At 36.7% G+C, this 15661-nt stretch overlaps 1 protein-coding gene across 2 annotated transcripts in view; it reads right to left on the bottom strand.

Annotated features, from left to right (window-relative positions):
- The window catches only part of NME5 (NME/NM23 family member 5), a 36333-nt gene that overhangs the window by 11872 nt on the left and 8800 nt on the right, over window positions 1-15661 (bottom strand). For both annotated transcript variants that reach the window (XM_049707443.1, XM_004282078.4), the window contains one exon: window positions 4192-4310. In XM_049707443.1, coding sequence (XP_049563400.1) covers window positions 4192-4310 — 119 coding nt within the window. The remainder of the gene's footprint in view (window positions 1-4191; window positions 4311-15661) is intronic.

The raw sequence follows: 15661 nt of genomic DNA, 5'->3' as shown, positions 1-15661 counted from the left end.
ATCATTCTGTACTGTACAGAAATATCAAATCACTATGTCGTGCACCTGGAACTAATATAGTGTTGTAGATTAATTATAATTCAGTAATAAAAAAGGAATTCATACAAAACTCCAACAGATAACTGGACAAAAGATAAACAGATAATTCACAAAGGAGGAAATACAACTAAACATAGAGGGAAATGTTTAACCTCACCATTGTGTGAGGTTAAAACAACTGAATGGAAGTTAAAACAATTGAATTACCATCTTTAATCTATTTTTCCTCTCATCAAATCAGTCCCACTCCCACTCCAGTGTTTTTAACTTAATAAATAAATTTATTTAAAAAAAAAGAAAGCAATGTAAGAGTATGTATTGTGACTGAAAATATTCACATTAGAAATTATAATGCAAAACAAAATTAAGAAAATTCTGAAAAAAAAGAGTAATTGAAAGGTTTAGAACTGACTTTGAAATATATTACAAACCTATGACTTAAAGCAATGTGGTACTTACAAATGAACAGATGAAATTAACAAACCAAAAAAAAAAAAAAGAGAAACCCACTAAATGCATGTAAGAACTTAGTATATATTAACAGTGGGTTTTTAAATCGATGAAGAAAATACATACTGTTCAATAAATGGTTTTTGTCAATTGAGTAACCAAGTGGAAAATAAAATAAAATGTGGCTCTCTACCTCACTCCCTATAGCAAAAAAATATTCCAGATGACCAAAGACATATACGTGGGGGGAGAAAAAGGAAATATTAAAAAGTACTAGAAGGCAGAATGAGAGAATGTTACTTATAATCTTGAAACAGAAAACCTTCTTCAAATATAACAGAAACCTGGAAGGCATAAAAGAGCTCAACAAATATAGTACAAAAATATTAAAATATATCCTGGAAGTAGTATTAAACTGAGAAAATCTAGTAACCAACAAAATATGTTGGTTAAAATATGTTTAATTTCTTAAACATAGAGAGTACCAATACAGTAAGAAAAAGACCTAGACGATCAAGCGCTGGCAAATGGACAAAGGCCTGGGGTAGGAAGTTCACAGAAAAGGAAATGCAAATGGCTTTAAGTAGCATATACTAAAAGATACTCAAACTCACTCCTAACAAAAGAAATACAAATTAAGTTACGAGATAACCACTTTTCACCTGAGATTGGTAAAAAAAAAAAATAAAACCCACAAAACTTGAAAAAACATCAGGTACTCTCATTCACTTTTTAAATTTTAATTAATAATTTATTTTTGGCTACATTGGGTCTTTGTTGCTGCATGCGGTCTTCTCATTGTGGTGGCTTCTCTTATTGCGGAGCCTAGGCTCTAGGCACGCAGGCTTCAGTAGTTGTAGCTCACGGGCTCTAGAGTTCAGGCTTCAGTAATGGTGGCACATGCGCTCAGCAGTTGTGGCTCATGGGCTGTAGAGTGCAGGCTCAGTAGTTGTGGCTCTCGGGCTTAGTTGCTCCACAGCATGTGGGATCTTCCTGGACCAGGGCTCGAACCTGTGTCCCCTGCATTGGCAGATGGATTCTTAACCACTGCGCCACCAGGGGACTCAGGGAAGTCCCCTCTCATTCATTTTTGATCAGAGTATAAAATGGTACAACCACTACAAAAGGTAATTTGGCAATATTTATCCAAATTAAAAATGCACACATCGGGCTTCCCTGGTGGCGCACTGGTTGAGAGTCCGCCTGCCGATGCAGGGGACGCGGGTTTGTGCCCCGGTCCGGGAGGATCCCACATGCCGCGGAGCGGCTGGGCCCGTGAGCCATGGCTGCTGAGCCTGCGGGTCTGGAGCCTGTGCTCCGCAGCAGGAGAGGCCACAACAGTGAGAGGCCCGTGTACTGAAAAAAAAAAAAAAAAAAAAGCACATATCAAAAACATCAAAATAACATTCTTTTTGACTTAGTATTTTCATTTGTAGAAATTTATTCTACAAATAAATGGTATGCTGACAAATGAATGAAGATATTCACTGTAGCAGTTTATAATAACAAAAGAGTGGAAACAACCTGAACAACCATCCATATGTGACTAATTAATAAATTGTAGGGAATTCCCTGGTGGTCCAGTGGTTAGGACTCCGCCCTTCCACTGAAGGGGGCATGGGTTCGATTCCTGGTCAGGGAACTAAGATCCCACAAGCTGCATGGCCAAAAAAAAATTTTAAAATTTGTAGAAAATCCATAAAACAGAATGCCATAAGCTGTTCTTTTAAAATGGGGCAATTTTGTTTATGGTGCTATTTAATAATTTATAATACATATTAAGTATATAAGGTAAAAAGCATCAAATAGTGTGTTTAGTAGCTAGCATTTGTATCTATATGTGTTTTTAAGTACATATAAATAATAAGTATTTTATTTTATGCTTATATATGTATAGAGTTTCTCTGAAAGGATATACTAGAAGCTGGTAACAATAATTAACTCCAAGGAACAACTGGGTAGCTGAGGAAGAGGAATGGAAAGGAGAGTTACTTTTCACTATATATCCTTTTGGAACTTTTAAATTTTATACCATATTCCAACATTGCTTATTCAAAAAATTAAACAGCTTAAAAAATAAGTAAGTTTTTTAAGGGATAAAATTTTTTTTTAATTTCATGTTTTGAATTATAATTTGACTTTTTGATCTCTTTCCAAATGAAATAATCTCAATGTGTGAAAAGTGTTATACTCAGAGATGTTTATTGTTACAGTATTTATAATAGCAAACAACTCAAACAGCAAAAGAATGGTAAAGGTAACAAAAGAAACATCATGTAACTATTAAAATAATCTCTATAAGATATATACTTAAATATACCAATATTTATGGGATATGTGTTTATATGTAGTGATATAAAAAAATAAAATCTGGGCAAAGAAAAAAAAAACAGGACTAGTTTTTTTGAAACTAAACAGGATTAGTTTCATTGGAGATATAGGCTTTAAAAACCAAACCAAACCAAACCAAACCAAAACCAGTAATAGCAGCAGCTAATGTTTGAGCACTTACGCACCAAGCACTTTAAGAATTTTACATGCACTAATACATTTAATCCTAACAATATCCCTACTAGGTAGACAGTTGCCAATATACCTACATCTTATTGATGAGAATAAAGAGACTCAGAGAGAGGTTAGGTGTCTAGAGTCAGAGCTGAATCTAAGCAAGATGACTTGGGAGACCATGTTTAGGAAATGGAACCAGGAGTATCTTTTTCTTCTCTTCTTTACATTTTTCAGTAGTTTCAGGTTTCTTACTAAATGAAAATATACTATTTTCACAATGAAAAAAGACATATTAAAGAAATAACCTGTCAATCTTTTTCTTTTTGGTAAAAGTGGTAATGTTAGTGGGAAAGATTAAATCTTTTGTCTTCCAAAGGGGATTCCCTTTGAGAATGCTAACAAAGGCTAGAGATATTGTTTTGGTACGGCTGGTATTAAAATAACCTTCCTTGATTATCTCAGATGGGTGGGAGTATCTATAAAGAAGGACCCCGGCTGACACTTGGCCCTGGACAATCATCCTAGGTCCTCATACTCAACCGTTCTTCCCCCTGAATGAGCAATGTTGAGGCCTCTAGGTATGTGAATAAATGTTTTCTGTTAAAAAAATTTAGATTGCAAAAAAAAAAAAAAAAAAAAAAAATTTAGATAGCATGAGAAACAAAAATGTTGAACACAATTCAAGTAAATAATTTTATCATTTGATTATATAAATTATATACAAAAACAATGCTCAGCAATGAAAGGATGCAATGACTGAAAATGTACTTAGGAAGAATTTTTTTTTAAGAGTTAAAACACAGCAAGAAAATAAGTACAACTGACCCTTGAGCAACATAGGTTTGAACTGCGGGGGGTCCACTTACACGCAGATTTTTTTCCAATAGTAAATACTACAGTACTACACAATCCACGACTGGCTGAACTCAGGATGCAGAATCACAGATACAGAGGAAATGAGGATACGAGGGTCTACTATAAGTTTTATGTCAGATTTTTGACGGCACAAAGGGTCAGTGCCCCTAACCCCGACTCTCAAGGGTCAACTATAATCAAAAGTTATACAAAATGAAGTATCTAAAATGTATATATAAAGTTTTTTTAAATGACTCTCAATATGTTTCAAAGAATATAATATTTTAACTATGAAAACTATAGACAATATTGTTCAGTATGAATAAAAAGATTTCTTACAAAAGGATCTGCTGGTTTTTGCTTACAAAGCTCTGAAAGTCCTTTAAGCAGAGTTGGCATTACGTGCACATTTAAATAGTCCTTAGCAGCTTGTCCAACTGGAATGGGCTCAACAATCACTGCAAATACAAATGATTAAAGCTAATATAAATGATGAAATATTACACAATCATTAAAAAGGACACCTTCAAATAAATTTTAACAGCATGAGAAATACTTAAGAGTTATTTTTTTAAAAAAAGGAAACAGAACTATATACCTAATATTTTGTTCAAAAACACACAAGCACACACATACAGAAAATAATAAGACTCATAAGACTGGCAAAAAAAAAACCATCAAAATGCTGACAGTGCTCATACATAAGATTCCGATGATATTTTCAACAATCTCCTTTTCCGCATTTACATTTCCATGTTTTTTACAGTAAATACATAATGGACAATATTATGAAAAAGAAAAATATGAAGAATGTGTATAATCTAGGAGATTAATTCATCACAAAAATTAACTCCTGTCAACAAAATGGTAGGCATTTTGCAAAGTGTTACAGATAAACAGTGAATAATACATGCTTCTTGCTCTCTTACAGACTACTGAATATACACATAAAACCTATTTCTATAATAGTCTGAATATTCCTGCTGTTATTTTTCAGGTTTTAAAATAAATAATGTAAGATTTAGGGAAATTTTAGTGTTTTCAGCTTTTTTGAACACTATGTAGGTGAACCAGACTTGCAGTACAACAAAAAATATATTTCTACCAGAAAGAAATGTGTAACTCTTCATAGGTCTTTTGAGGTTGATCTCCATCAATGTGCTTTTTTTTTTTTAATAAAATTTTTAATTTATTTTTGGCTGAGCTACGTTTTCATTGCTGGGCGCAGGCCTTTTCCAGTTGTGGCAAGTGGAACTACTCTTCGTTGTGGTGAACGGGCTTCTCACTGTGGTGGCCTCTCTTGTTGCAGAGCATGGGCTCTAGGTGCTCAGGCTTCAGTAGTTGTGGCTCGCAGGCTCAGTAGCTGTGGCTCACGGGCTTAGTTGCTCCGTGGCATGTGGGATCTTCCCAGACCAGGGCTTGAACCCATGTCCCCTGCATTGGCAGGCAGATTCTTAACCACTGCGCCACGAAGGAAGTCCCAATGTGCTACTTTTGATAAAGATAAGAAAGCAAAGCGACTAGTCTCATGTGTTCAGATCTAAATCCTCACTGACTGAAGGCAAAGGAAGGTGGGAGGATAATTTCTGTATGACTGTATGTATATGTGTATAGGCTCAGTCTCAATGAGACAAAGACTAACAATGGGAGTCATTTGCCAGGATGCCATGAAGAGCTGGGAGAAGTCTCACAGGTATTGGGTAACAGGCTCCTTTCCTATTAGTCTCATGATAGTACCCTTTATTACACTGATTACTGTAATAATTTTGTTTCATTTTGATGATATAAATATTTGTCATCTGTCTCTTCTACTCTGTAAGACCATGTTAAGACAATGTTTATCATGTTCACTGGCCCCAGTTCCTTTTATATTATTTTAAACATGAAAATCTGAAAAAAAATAAAAATAAATTAAAAAATAAAAATGAAAATCTGATTATATCGCTTTCATCCTTAAAATGCTTCACTGATTCCTTCTTTTTCTGTTTTTTTTCTTTTTTTTTGTGCAATACGCAAGCCTCTCACTGTTGTGGCCTCTCCCGTTGCGGAGCACAGGCTCCAGACCCGCAGGCTCAGCGGCCATGGCTCATGGGCCCAGCCGCTCCGCGGCATGTGGGAACCTCCCAGACCAGGGCACGAACCCGCGTCCCCTGCATTGGCAGGCGGACTCTCAACCACTGCGCCACCAGGGAAGCCCCTGGTTTTTTTTTATACAGCACGTTCTTATTAGGTATCCATTTTATACATAGTAGTGTATACATGTCAATCCCAATCGCCCAGTTCATCACACCACCACACCCCCCGCCACTTTCCCCCCTTGGTGTCCATACATTTGTTCTCTACATCTGTGTCTCAATTTCTGCCCTGCAAACCAGTTCATCTGTACCATTTTTCTAGGTTCCACATATATGCGTTAATATACGATATTTTTCTCTTCCTGACTTACTTCACTCTGTGTGACAGTCTCTAGATGCATCCACGTCTCAATAAGTGACTCAATTTCGTTCCTTTTTATGGCTGAGTAATATTCCATTTTATATATGTACCACATCTTCTTTATCCATTCATCTGTCGATGGGCATTTAGGTTGCTTCCATGACCTGGCTATTGTAAATAGTGCTGCAGTGAATATTGGGGTGCATGTGCCTTTTTGAATTACGGTTTTCTCTGGGTATATGCACAGTAGTGGGATTGCTGGATCATATGGTAATTCTATTTTTAGTTTTTTAAGGAACCTCCATAATGTTCTCCATAGTGGCCATATCAAATTACATTCCCACCAAGAGTGCAAGAGGGTTCCCTTTCCTCCACACCCTCCCCAGCATTTGTTGTTTGTAGATTTTCTGATGATGCCCTATCTAACTGGTGTGAGGTCTTACCTCATTGTAGTTTTGATTTGCATTTCGCTAATAACTAGTAATGCTGAGCAGCTTTTCATGTGCTTCTTGGCCATCTGTATGTCTTCTTTAGAGAAATGTATATTTAGGTCTTCTGCCCATTTTTGGATTGGGTTGTTGTTTTTTTAATATTGAGCTGCATGAGCTGTTTATATATTTTGGAGATTAATCCTTTGTCCATCGATTCATTTGCAAATATTTTCTCCCATTCTGAGGGTTGTCTTTTCATCTTGTTTGTAGTTTACTTTGCTGTGCAAAAGCTTTGAAGTTTCATTAGGTCCCATTTGTTTATTTTTGATTTTATTTCCATTACTCTAGGAGGTGGATCAAAAAAGGTCTTGCTGTGATTTATGTCAAAGAGTGTTCTTCCTATGTTTTCCTCTAAGAGTTTTATAGTGTCCAGTCTTACATTTAGGCCTCGAATCCATTTTGAGTTTATTTTTGTGTATGGTGTTAGGGAGTGTTCTAATTTCATTCTTTTACATGTAGCTGTCCAGTTTTCGCAGCACCACTTATTGAAGAGATAGTCTTTTCTCCATTGTATATCCTTGGCTCCTTTGTCATAGATTAGTTGACTATAGGTGTGTGGGTTTATCTCTGGGCTTTCTATCCTGTTCCATTGATCTACACTTCTGTTTTTCTGCCAGTACCATATTGTCTTGATTACTGTAGCTTTGTAGTATAGTCTGAAGTCAGGGAGTCTGATTCCTCCAGCTCCAGCTCCGTTTTTTTCCCTCAAGACTGCTTTGGCTATTCGGGGTCTTTTGTGTCTCCATATAAATTTTAAGATTTTTTGTTCTAGTTCTGTGAAAAATGCCATTGGTAATTTGATAGGGATTGCATTGAATCTGCAGATTGCTTTGGGTAGTACAGTCATTTTCACAATATTGATTCTTCCAATCCAAGAACATGGTATATCTCTCCATCTGTTTGTATCATCTTTAATTTCTTTCATCAGTGTCTTATAGTTTCCTGCATATACATCTTTTGTCTCCCTAGGTAGGTTTCTTCCTAGGTATTTTATTCTTTTTGTTGCAATGGTGAATAGCAGTGCTTCCTTAATTTCTCTTTCAGATTTTTTTAACATTAGTGTATAGGAAAGGAAGAGATTCCTGTGCATTAATTTTGTATCCTACAACTTTACCAAATTCATTGATCAGCTCTAGTAGTTTTCTGGTGGCATCTCTAGGATTCTATTTGTATAGTATGTCATCTGTTTTACTTCTTCTTTTCCAATTTGTAATTCTTTTATTTCTTTTTCTTCTCTGATTGCCGTGGTTAGGACTTCCAAAACTATGTTGAATAAGAGTGTGAGATTGGACATCCTTGTCTTGTTCCTGATCTTAGAGGAAATGCTTTCAGTTTTTCAGCATTGAGAATGATGTTTGCTGTGGGTTTGTTGTATATGGCCTTTATTATGTTGAGGTGGGTTCCCTCTATGCCCACTTTCTGGAGAGTTTTTATCATAAATGGGTGTTGAATTTTGTCAAAAGCTTTTTCTGCATCTATTGAGATGATCATATGGTATTTCTTCTTCCATTTGTTAATATGGTGTATCACAATGACTGATTTGTGTATATTGAAAAATCCTTGCATCCCTGAGAAAAATCCCGCTTGAACATGGTGTATGATTCTTTTAATGAGTTGTTGGATTCTGTTTGATAGTATTTTGTTGAGGATTTTTGCATCTATATTCATGAGTAATATTGGTCTGTAATTTTTTTTGTACTATCTTTGTCTGGATTTGGTATCAGGGTGATGGTGGCCTCATAGAATGAGTTTGGGAGTGTTCCTTCCTCTGCAATTTTTTGGAAGAGTTTGAGACGGATGTTAGCTCTTCTCTAAATGTTTGATAGAATTCACCTGTGAAGCCATTTGGTCCTGGACTTTTGTTTGTTGGAAGATTTTTCTTTTTTTCTTTTTCTTTTTTTTGCGGTATGCAGGCCTCTCACTGTTGTGGCCCTCCCGTTGCGGAGCGCAGGCTCAGGACAAGCAGGCTCAGCGGCCATGGCTCACAGGCCCAGCTGCTCCGTGGCATGTGGGATCTTCCCAGACTGGGGCACGAACCTGTGTCCCCTGCATCAGCAGGCGGACTCTCAACGACTGTGCCACCAGGGAAGCCCTGTTGGAAGATTTTTAATCACAGTTTCTATTTCATTACTTGTGATTGGTCTGTTCATATTTTCTATTTCTTCCTGGTTCAGTCTTGGAAGGTTATACCTTTCTAACAATTTGTCCATTTCTTCCAGGTTGTCCATTTTATTGCCATAGAGTTGCTTGTAGTAGTCTCTTAGGATGCTTTGTATTTCTGTGGTGTCTGTTGTAACCTCCTTTTTCATTTCTAACTTTATTGAGTCCTCGCCCTCTTTTTCTTGATGAGTCTGGCTAATGGCTTGTCAATTTTGTTTATCTTCTCAAGAAGCAGCTTTTAGTTTTATTGATCTTTGCTATTGTTTTCTTTGTTTCTATTACATTTACTTCTGCTCTGATTTTTTTTTTTGCCGGCCTCTCACTGTTGTGGCCTCTCCTGCTGCGGAGCACAGGCTCCAGACGTGCAGGCTCAGCGGCCATGGCTCACAGGCCCAGCCAGTCCGCAGAGTGTGGGATCTTCCCGGACCGGGTCACGAACTCATGTCCCCTGCATTGGCAGGCAGACTCTCAACCACTGCACCACCAGGGAAGCCCTGCTCTGATCTTTATGATTTCTCTGCTTCTGCTAACTTTGGGTTTTGTTTGTTTTTCTTTCTCTAGTTCCTTTATGTATAAGGTTAGATTGTTTGAGATGTTTCTTGTCTCTTGAGGTAGGCTTGTATAGCTATAAACTTCCCTCTTAGAACTGCTTTTGCTGCATCCCATAGGTTTTGGATCGGCGTGTTTTCATTCTCATTTGTCTCTAGGTATTTTTTGATTTCCTCTTTGATTTCTTCAGTGATCTCTTGGTTGTTTAGTAACGTATCGTTTAGCCTCCATGTGTTTGTGTTTTTTACATTTTTTTCCCTGCAACTGATTTCTAATATGATAGCGTTGTGGTCAGAAAAGATGCTTGATATGATTTCAATTTTCTTAATTTGCTGAGGCTTGATTTGTGACCCAAGATGTGATCCCTCCTGGAGAATGTTCCGTGTGCACTTGAGAAGAAAGTGTAATCTGCTGTTTTTGGATGGAATGTCCTATAAATATCAATTAAATCTATCTGGTCTATTGTGTCATTTAAAGCTTCTGTTTCCTTATTAATTTTCTGTTTGGATGATCTGTCCATTGGTGTGAGGTGTTAAAGTCCCCCACTATTATTGTGTTACTGTCGATTTCCTCTTTTATAGCTGTTAGCAGTTGCCTTATGTATTGAGGTGCTCCTATGTTGGGTGCATATACATTTATAATTGTTATATCTTCTTCTTGGATTGATCCCTTGATCATTATATAGTGTCCTTCCTTGTCTCTTGTAACATTCTTTATTTTAAAGTCTATTTTATCTGATATGAGTATTGCTACTCCAGCTTTCTTTTGATTTCCATTTGCATGGAATATCTTTTACCATCCCCTCACTTTCAGTCTGTATGTGTCCCTAGGTCTGAAGTGGGTATCTTGTAGACAGCATATATATGGGTCTTGTTTTTGTATCCATTCAGCAAGCCTGTATCTTTTGGTTGGAGCATTTAATCCATTCACGTTTAAGGTAATTATCGATATGTATGTTCCAATTACTGTTTTCTTAATTGTTTTGGGTTTGTTTTTGTAGGTCCTTTTCTTCTCTTGGGTTTCCCACTTAGAGAAGTTCCTTTAGCATTTGTTGTAGAGCTGGTTTGGTGATGCTGAATCCTCTTAGCTTTTGCTTGTCTGTAAAGCTTTTGATTTCTCCATAGAATATGAATGAGATCCTTGCCAGGTAGAGTAATCTTGGTTGTAGGTTCTTCCCTTTCATCACTTTAAGTATATCATGCCACTCCATTCTGGCTTGTAGGGTTTCTGCTGAGAAATCACCTTAACCTTATGGGAGTTCCCTTGTATGTTACTTGTCGTTTTTCCCTTGCTGCTTTCAATAATTTTTCATTGTCTTTAATTTTTGCCAATTTGATTACTACGTGTCTCTGCGTGTTTCTCCTTGGGTTTATCCTGTACGGGACTCTCTGCAGTTCCTGGACTTGGGTGGCTATTTCCTTTCCCGTGTTAGGGAAGTTTTTGACTATAATCTCTTCAAATATTTTCTCGGGTCCCTTCTCTCTCTCTTCCCCTTCTGGGACCCCTATAATGCAAATGTTGTTGTGTTTAATGTTGTCCCAGAAGTCTCTTAGGCTGTCTTCATTTCTTTTCATTCTTTCTTCTTTCTTCTGTTGCGCAGCAGTGAATTCCACCATTCTTCCAGGTCACTTATCCGTTCTTCTGCCTCAGTTATTCTGCTATTGATTCCTTCTAGTGTAGTTTTCATTTCAGTTATTGTATTGTTTACCTGTGTTTGTTTGTACTTTAATTCTTCTAGGTCTTTGTTAAACATTTCTTGTGCCTTCTTGATCTTTGCCTCCATTCTTTTTCCGAGGTCCTGGATCATCTTCACTATTATTATTCTGAATTCTTTTTCTGGAAGGTTGCCTAACTCCACTTCATTTAGTTGCTTTTCTGGGGTGTTATCTTGTTTCTTTATCTGGTACATAGCCCTCTGCCTTTTCATCTTTTCTTTCTGTGAATGTGGTTTTTGTTCCACAGGCTGCAGGACTGTAGTTCTTCTTGCTTCTCGCTTCATTGATTCCTTACTGCACTTATATTCAAGACAGAATTCCATACGTTGGCCCACTGACTACACTATGTGTCCTCTATTTACCTCTTCAACCTCATCTTAGTGTCTCTTCCTCCAAATCTTTCAGTTTATATATGTGCCATGTACCATATTCTTTCCTGCTCATCACTTGAGCACTTGCTGTTCTTCTCCTAGAATGTTCTTCCCTTTCTCTGGTTAACCACTATTTATCCTTTGGATCTCAACTAAAATGTCACTCCTCAGTCGGGCCTGTCTTGTTACCAGTCTCTCATGATACCCTCTAATTGCCGTATAGTACTTACCACACAATAACTATGCAACTCTTAGATAATAACTATGCAATTATATAGGTAATTATTGTTTAGTGGCTATCTTTTGAACACTAAACTATAAACTCCATGGGAGCAGAAACCTCATCTATTTTTTATAATTTTATTTTTTAAAGTTTTATTGAGGTATAATTCCCTTATCATGATATTCTTCCACTGAAGTATACAACTTATTTATTTATTTTTTTTGCGGTACGCGAGCCTCTCACTGCTGTGGCCTCTCCCGTCGCGGAGCACAGGCTCCGGACGCGCACACCCAGCGACCACGGCTCACGGGCCAAGCCGCTCCACAGCATGTGGGATCCTCTTGGACCGGGGCACGAACCCGTGTCCCCTGCATTGACAGGCGGACTCCCAACCACTACACCACCGGGGAAGCCCCTATACAACTTATTTAATAAACTTATAATTGTGTGATCCTCACCGCAGTCCAGTTTTAGAAAACTTCCATCATCGCAAAAATGTTTCCTTGTATTCATTTGCAATTCACCACTACCACTCCCACCCCCAGCCCTTGGCAACCACGAAGCTTCTTTCTCTTCCTAAAAACATCTTTTCTGGACATTTCCGATAAATGGATCATATAATATATGGTCTTTTGTGCCTGGATTCTTCTACTTTGCATAATGTTTTGAGGTTCACCCATGTTGTAGCATGTATCAGGAGTCTGTTCCTTTTAATTGTTGAGTAGTATTCCATTGTATGGCTGTATGGCTATACTAAATGCTGTTTATCCATTGGTGAACAGTTGGATTGTTTCCAGTTTGGTGCTGTATTAAATAATGCCACCATGAATATTCACATGTGTTTAAGTAGAGTTATGTTTTCATTTTTCTTGTGTGGGTACATGCTGCCAGGTGTAGAACTGGTAGTGGAGTTACATGTCACGTAGATGTGTTAACATTTTAAGAAATCACCAAACTGTTTCCCAAAGTGGCTGTACCATTTTACAATAATGTATGGAGAATGCCAGTATCTCTATACCCTTGCCATTGATTATAGCATTCTAGTGGGTATGCAGGTGGTATCTCATTGTTTCATTTGCATTTCCCCGATGATTATGTTGAGCACTTTTTCATGTGCTTATTAGCCATTCATCTTCTTTTGTGAAATGCCTATTCAATTCTTTTGCCCAGTTTTTAATTCAGTTGTTTGTCTTAGTATTGAATTGTAAACGTTCTTTATATATTCTGGATACAAGTGCTTTACCTGATATATCATTTGCAAATATTTTCTCCCAGTCTGTCGTTATCTTTTCATACTTTTTAAATATATATATATATTTATTTATTTATTTTTGGCTGCATTGGGTCTTCGTTGCCGCGTGTGGGTTTTCTTTAGTTGTGGCGAGCGGGGTGCTACTCTTCACTGCGGTGCACACGCTTCTCATTGCAGTGGCTTCTGTTGTTGCAGAGCACGGGCTCTAGGCGTGTGGGCTTCACATGGGCTCAGTATTTGTGGCTCACGGGCTATAGCGTGCAGGTTCAGTAGTTGTGGTGCACGGGGTTAGTTGCTCCATGGCATGTGGGATCTTCCTGGACCAGGGATAGAACCCGTGTCCCCTGCATTGTCAGGTGGATTCTTAACCACTGTGCCACTAGGGAAGTCCCCTTTTCATACTCTTAATGATGGCTTTTAAAGAAGAAAAGCTTTGAATTTTAATGTAGTCCAATTTATCAATATTTTCCTTTATAGATCATACTTTTGATGTCATATTTAAGAGCTTTGTCCAACTCAAGGTAATGAAGATTTTTTATATTTTCTTCTAGATGTTTTCAGCTCTTATGTTTAGGTTGATGATCCATGTTGAGTTAAATTTTGTGTGTGGTGTGAACCAAGGGTCTAAGTTGTTTTGTTTGTTTTTGCATGCGGATATCCAGTTGTCTCTGCACCATTCGTTGAAGAGCCCACCCTCTCTCCATCAAATTTTCTACATACTTTTGTCGAACATCAATTGTACATAAATGTAAGAATCTAATTCTAGATTCTCATTTCTGCTTCATTGATCTTTATGTCTACCCTTATGTCAGGACCATACTGCCTTAATTATTGTGGTTTCATAATAGGTTTTGAAATCAGGTTAGTGGAGGTCCTCCAACTTTGTTCTTTGTTTTCAGAATTGTTTTAGCTCTTCTAGATCCTTTGCAATTCCATATAAATTTTAGAATCAGCTTGTCAATTTCTACATAAAAGCATTCATAGATTTTTATAGGGATTGTATTAAATTTATCAATCAATTTGGAGAGAACTGCCATCTTGACAATATTGACTCTTCCAGGAACAAGTGATGTCTATTTATTTAGATATTCTTGAATTTCTCTCAGCAACATTTTGTGCTTTTCAGTGCACAAGAATTTCACTTCTTTTGTTAAATTTATTATTAAATATCTTATTTTTGATGCTACTGTGAATAAAACTGTTTCCTTAACTTCATTTTTGGATTGTTTGTTTCTGTTTTTGCTGACCATTTATTATCTGTCTCTGACCACTTATTATTTGGAAGTTGGAGGACTTCCACTAACCTGATTTCAAAACCTATTATGAAACCACAATAATTAAGACTGTATGGTACTGACATAAGGATAGACAATAAAGATCAACGAAGCAGAACTGAGAATCTAGAATTAGATTCTTACATTTATGGCCAACTGATTTTCGACAATAGGGCTGGATGAATTAATGAGAAACTAAAAAGGGTTTTCATGTTTCTTACATAGATAAACTTTCAATGTACTTTTAAAAGCTTTTTCATGGCATAATTTATATACTGCATTGTATATTTATTTTTATAGACTTTTAAAATAGAGTCTTCTTGAAAAGAGCAGAGACATCTTATTCATCTTTGTATTTCTGGCACACAGTAGTTAACTCAATAAATTTGTTGAATGAATGGAACATAGCAAAGCTTTGAATCAGCCATCCCTATTAAAAGGGAAGGGAAGAGCACTAGCTTTTTCAAGGATTAGGAATATGTTTTAGAATATCTTTGTAACTTGCTTTAGTGACTCCTCATCATATAGGGTTTTGCATATAGTTCCTGACTGACTGCTAAGCAAGAGGGAGCTCATATCATCAACTCTGAGAACTTTCTCTCAAGAACTTCACATTCTCATAGCAAGAGATCTGCAAGGTAGTAGGTAATAAATCATTTATCTTTATCCTACAACTGCTGCTTCTCAAATGTCTAACTGTATCTAGAGGATTAATTAATGGGTAAAATCAATCTAAAATAACAGTTTAGGGATATAACCCTATGAGTAAGAAGTGCTTCCAAAAATATCTTCTACTTAAGATAAATGAGCTTTTAACTCTATTTTAGTTAAAAGCTAAGGAGGAAAAGTCTAATTCACTAGTAGGACTAAATCTAAAGATCTACCACATTAAAAAGACATCTCATGTTTAAGATGTGCTCCAAAATAATATGGAAGCAGGAAAAGTAGGAGCAGGGGTTATAGATGAAATAATACTGAACTAAACCAACTATACTTCAATTAGAGAAAAAAGAGACTGACCAAAATTGTTGAAGCTGGGTGATGGGTTCATTAGGAGTTTATTATACCATGCTATCTACTTTTGTGTAAATATTCCACAATAAACAGTTCCAACGAAAAAAATATCTTAATGGGATGGATACGACAGAAACTTCTGTCACAGAAATAAAGTATGTAGTAGGCAAATCCTTTTTGTGTACAGATATCTTTAAAACAGTTTTTGTTCAAAAATCTGAACTTTTAAATCTCCAAGACAATTTTCAATTTTCTTTGAATAAATCTTCAGCAGAAAATACTGAGGAACAGGTCTAAATTACTTAGAGAAAAAAAAAAAAGCCA

This window comes from Orcinus orca, chromosome 3 (assembly GCF_937001465.1).
Source record: "Orcinus orca chromosome 3, mOrcOrc1.1, whole genome shotgun sequence".
In the NCBI taxonomy this organism is placed as follows: Eukaryota; Metazoa; Chordata; class Mammalia; order Artiodactyla; family Delphinidae; genus Orcinus; species Orcinus orca.
The sequence above is the reverse complement of the archived record's forward strand: the minus strand, read 5'-3'. Positions and strand labels throughout refer to the sequence as shown.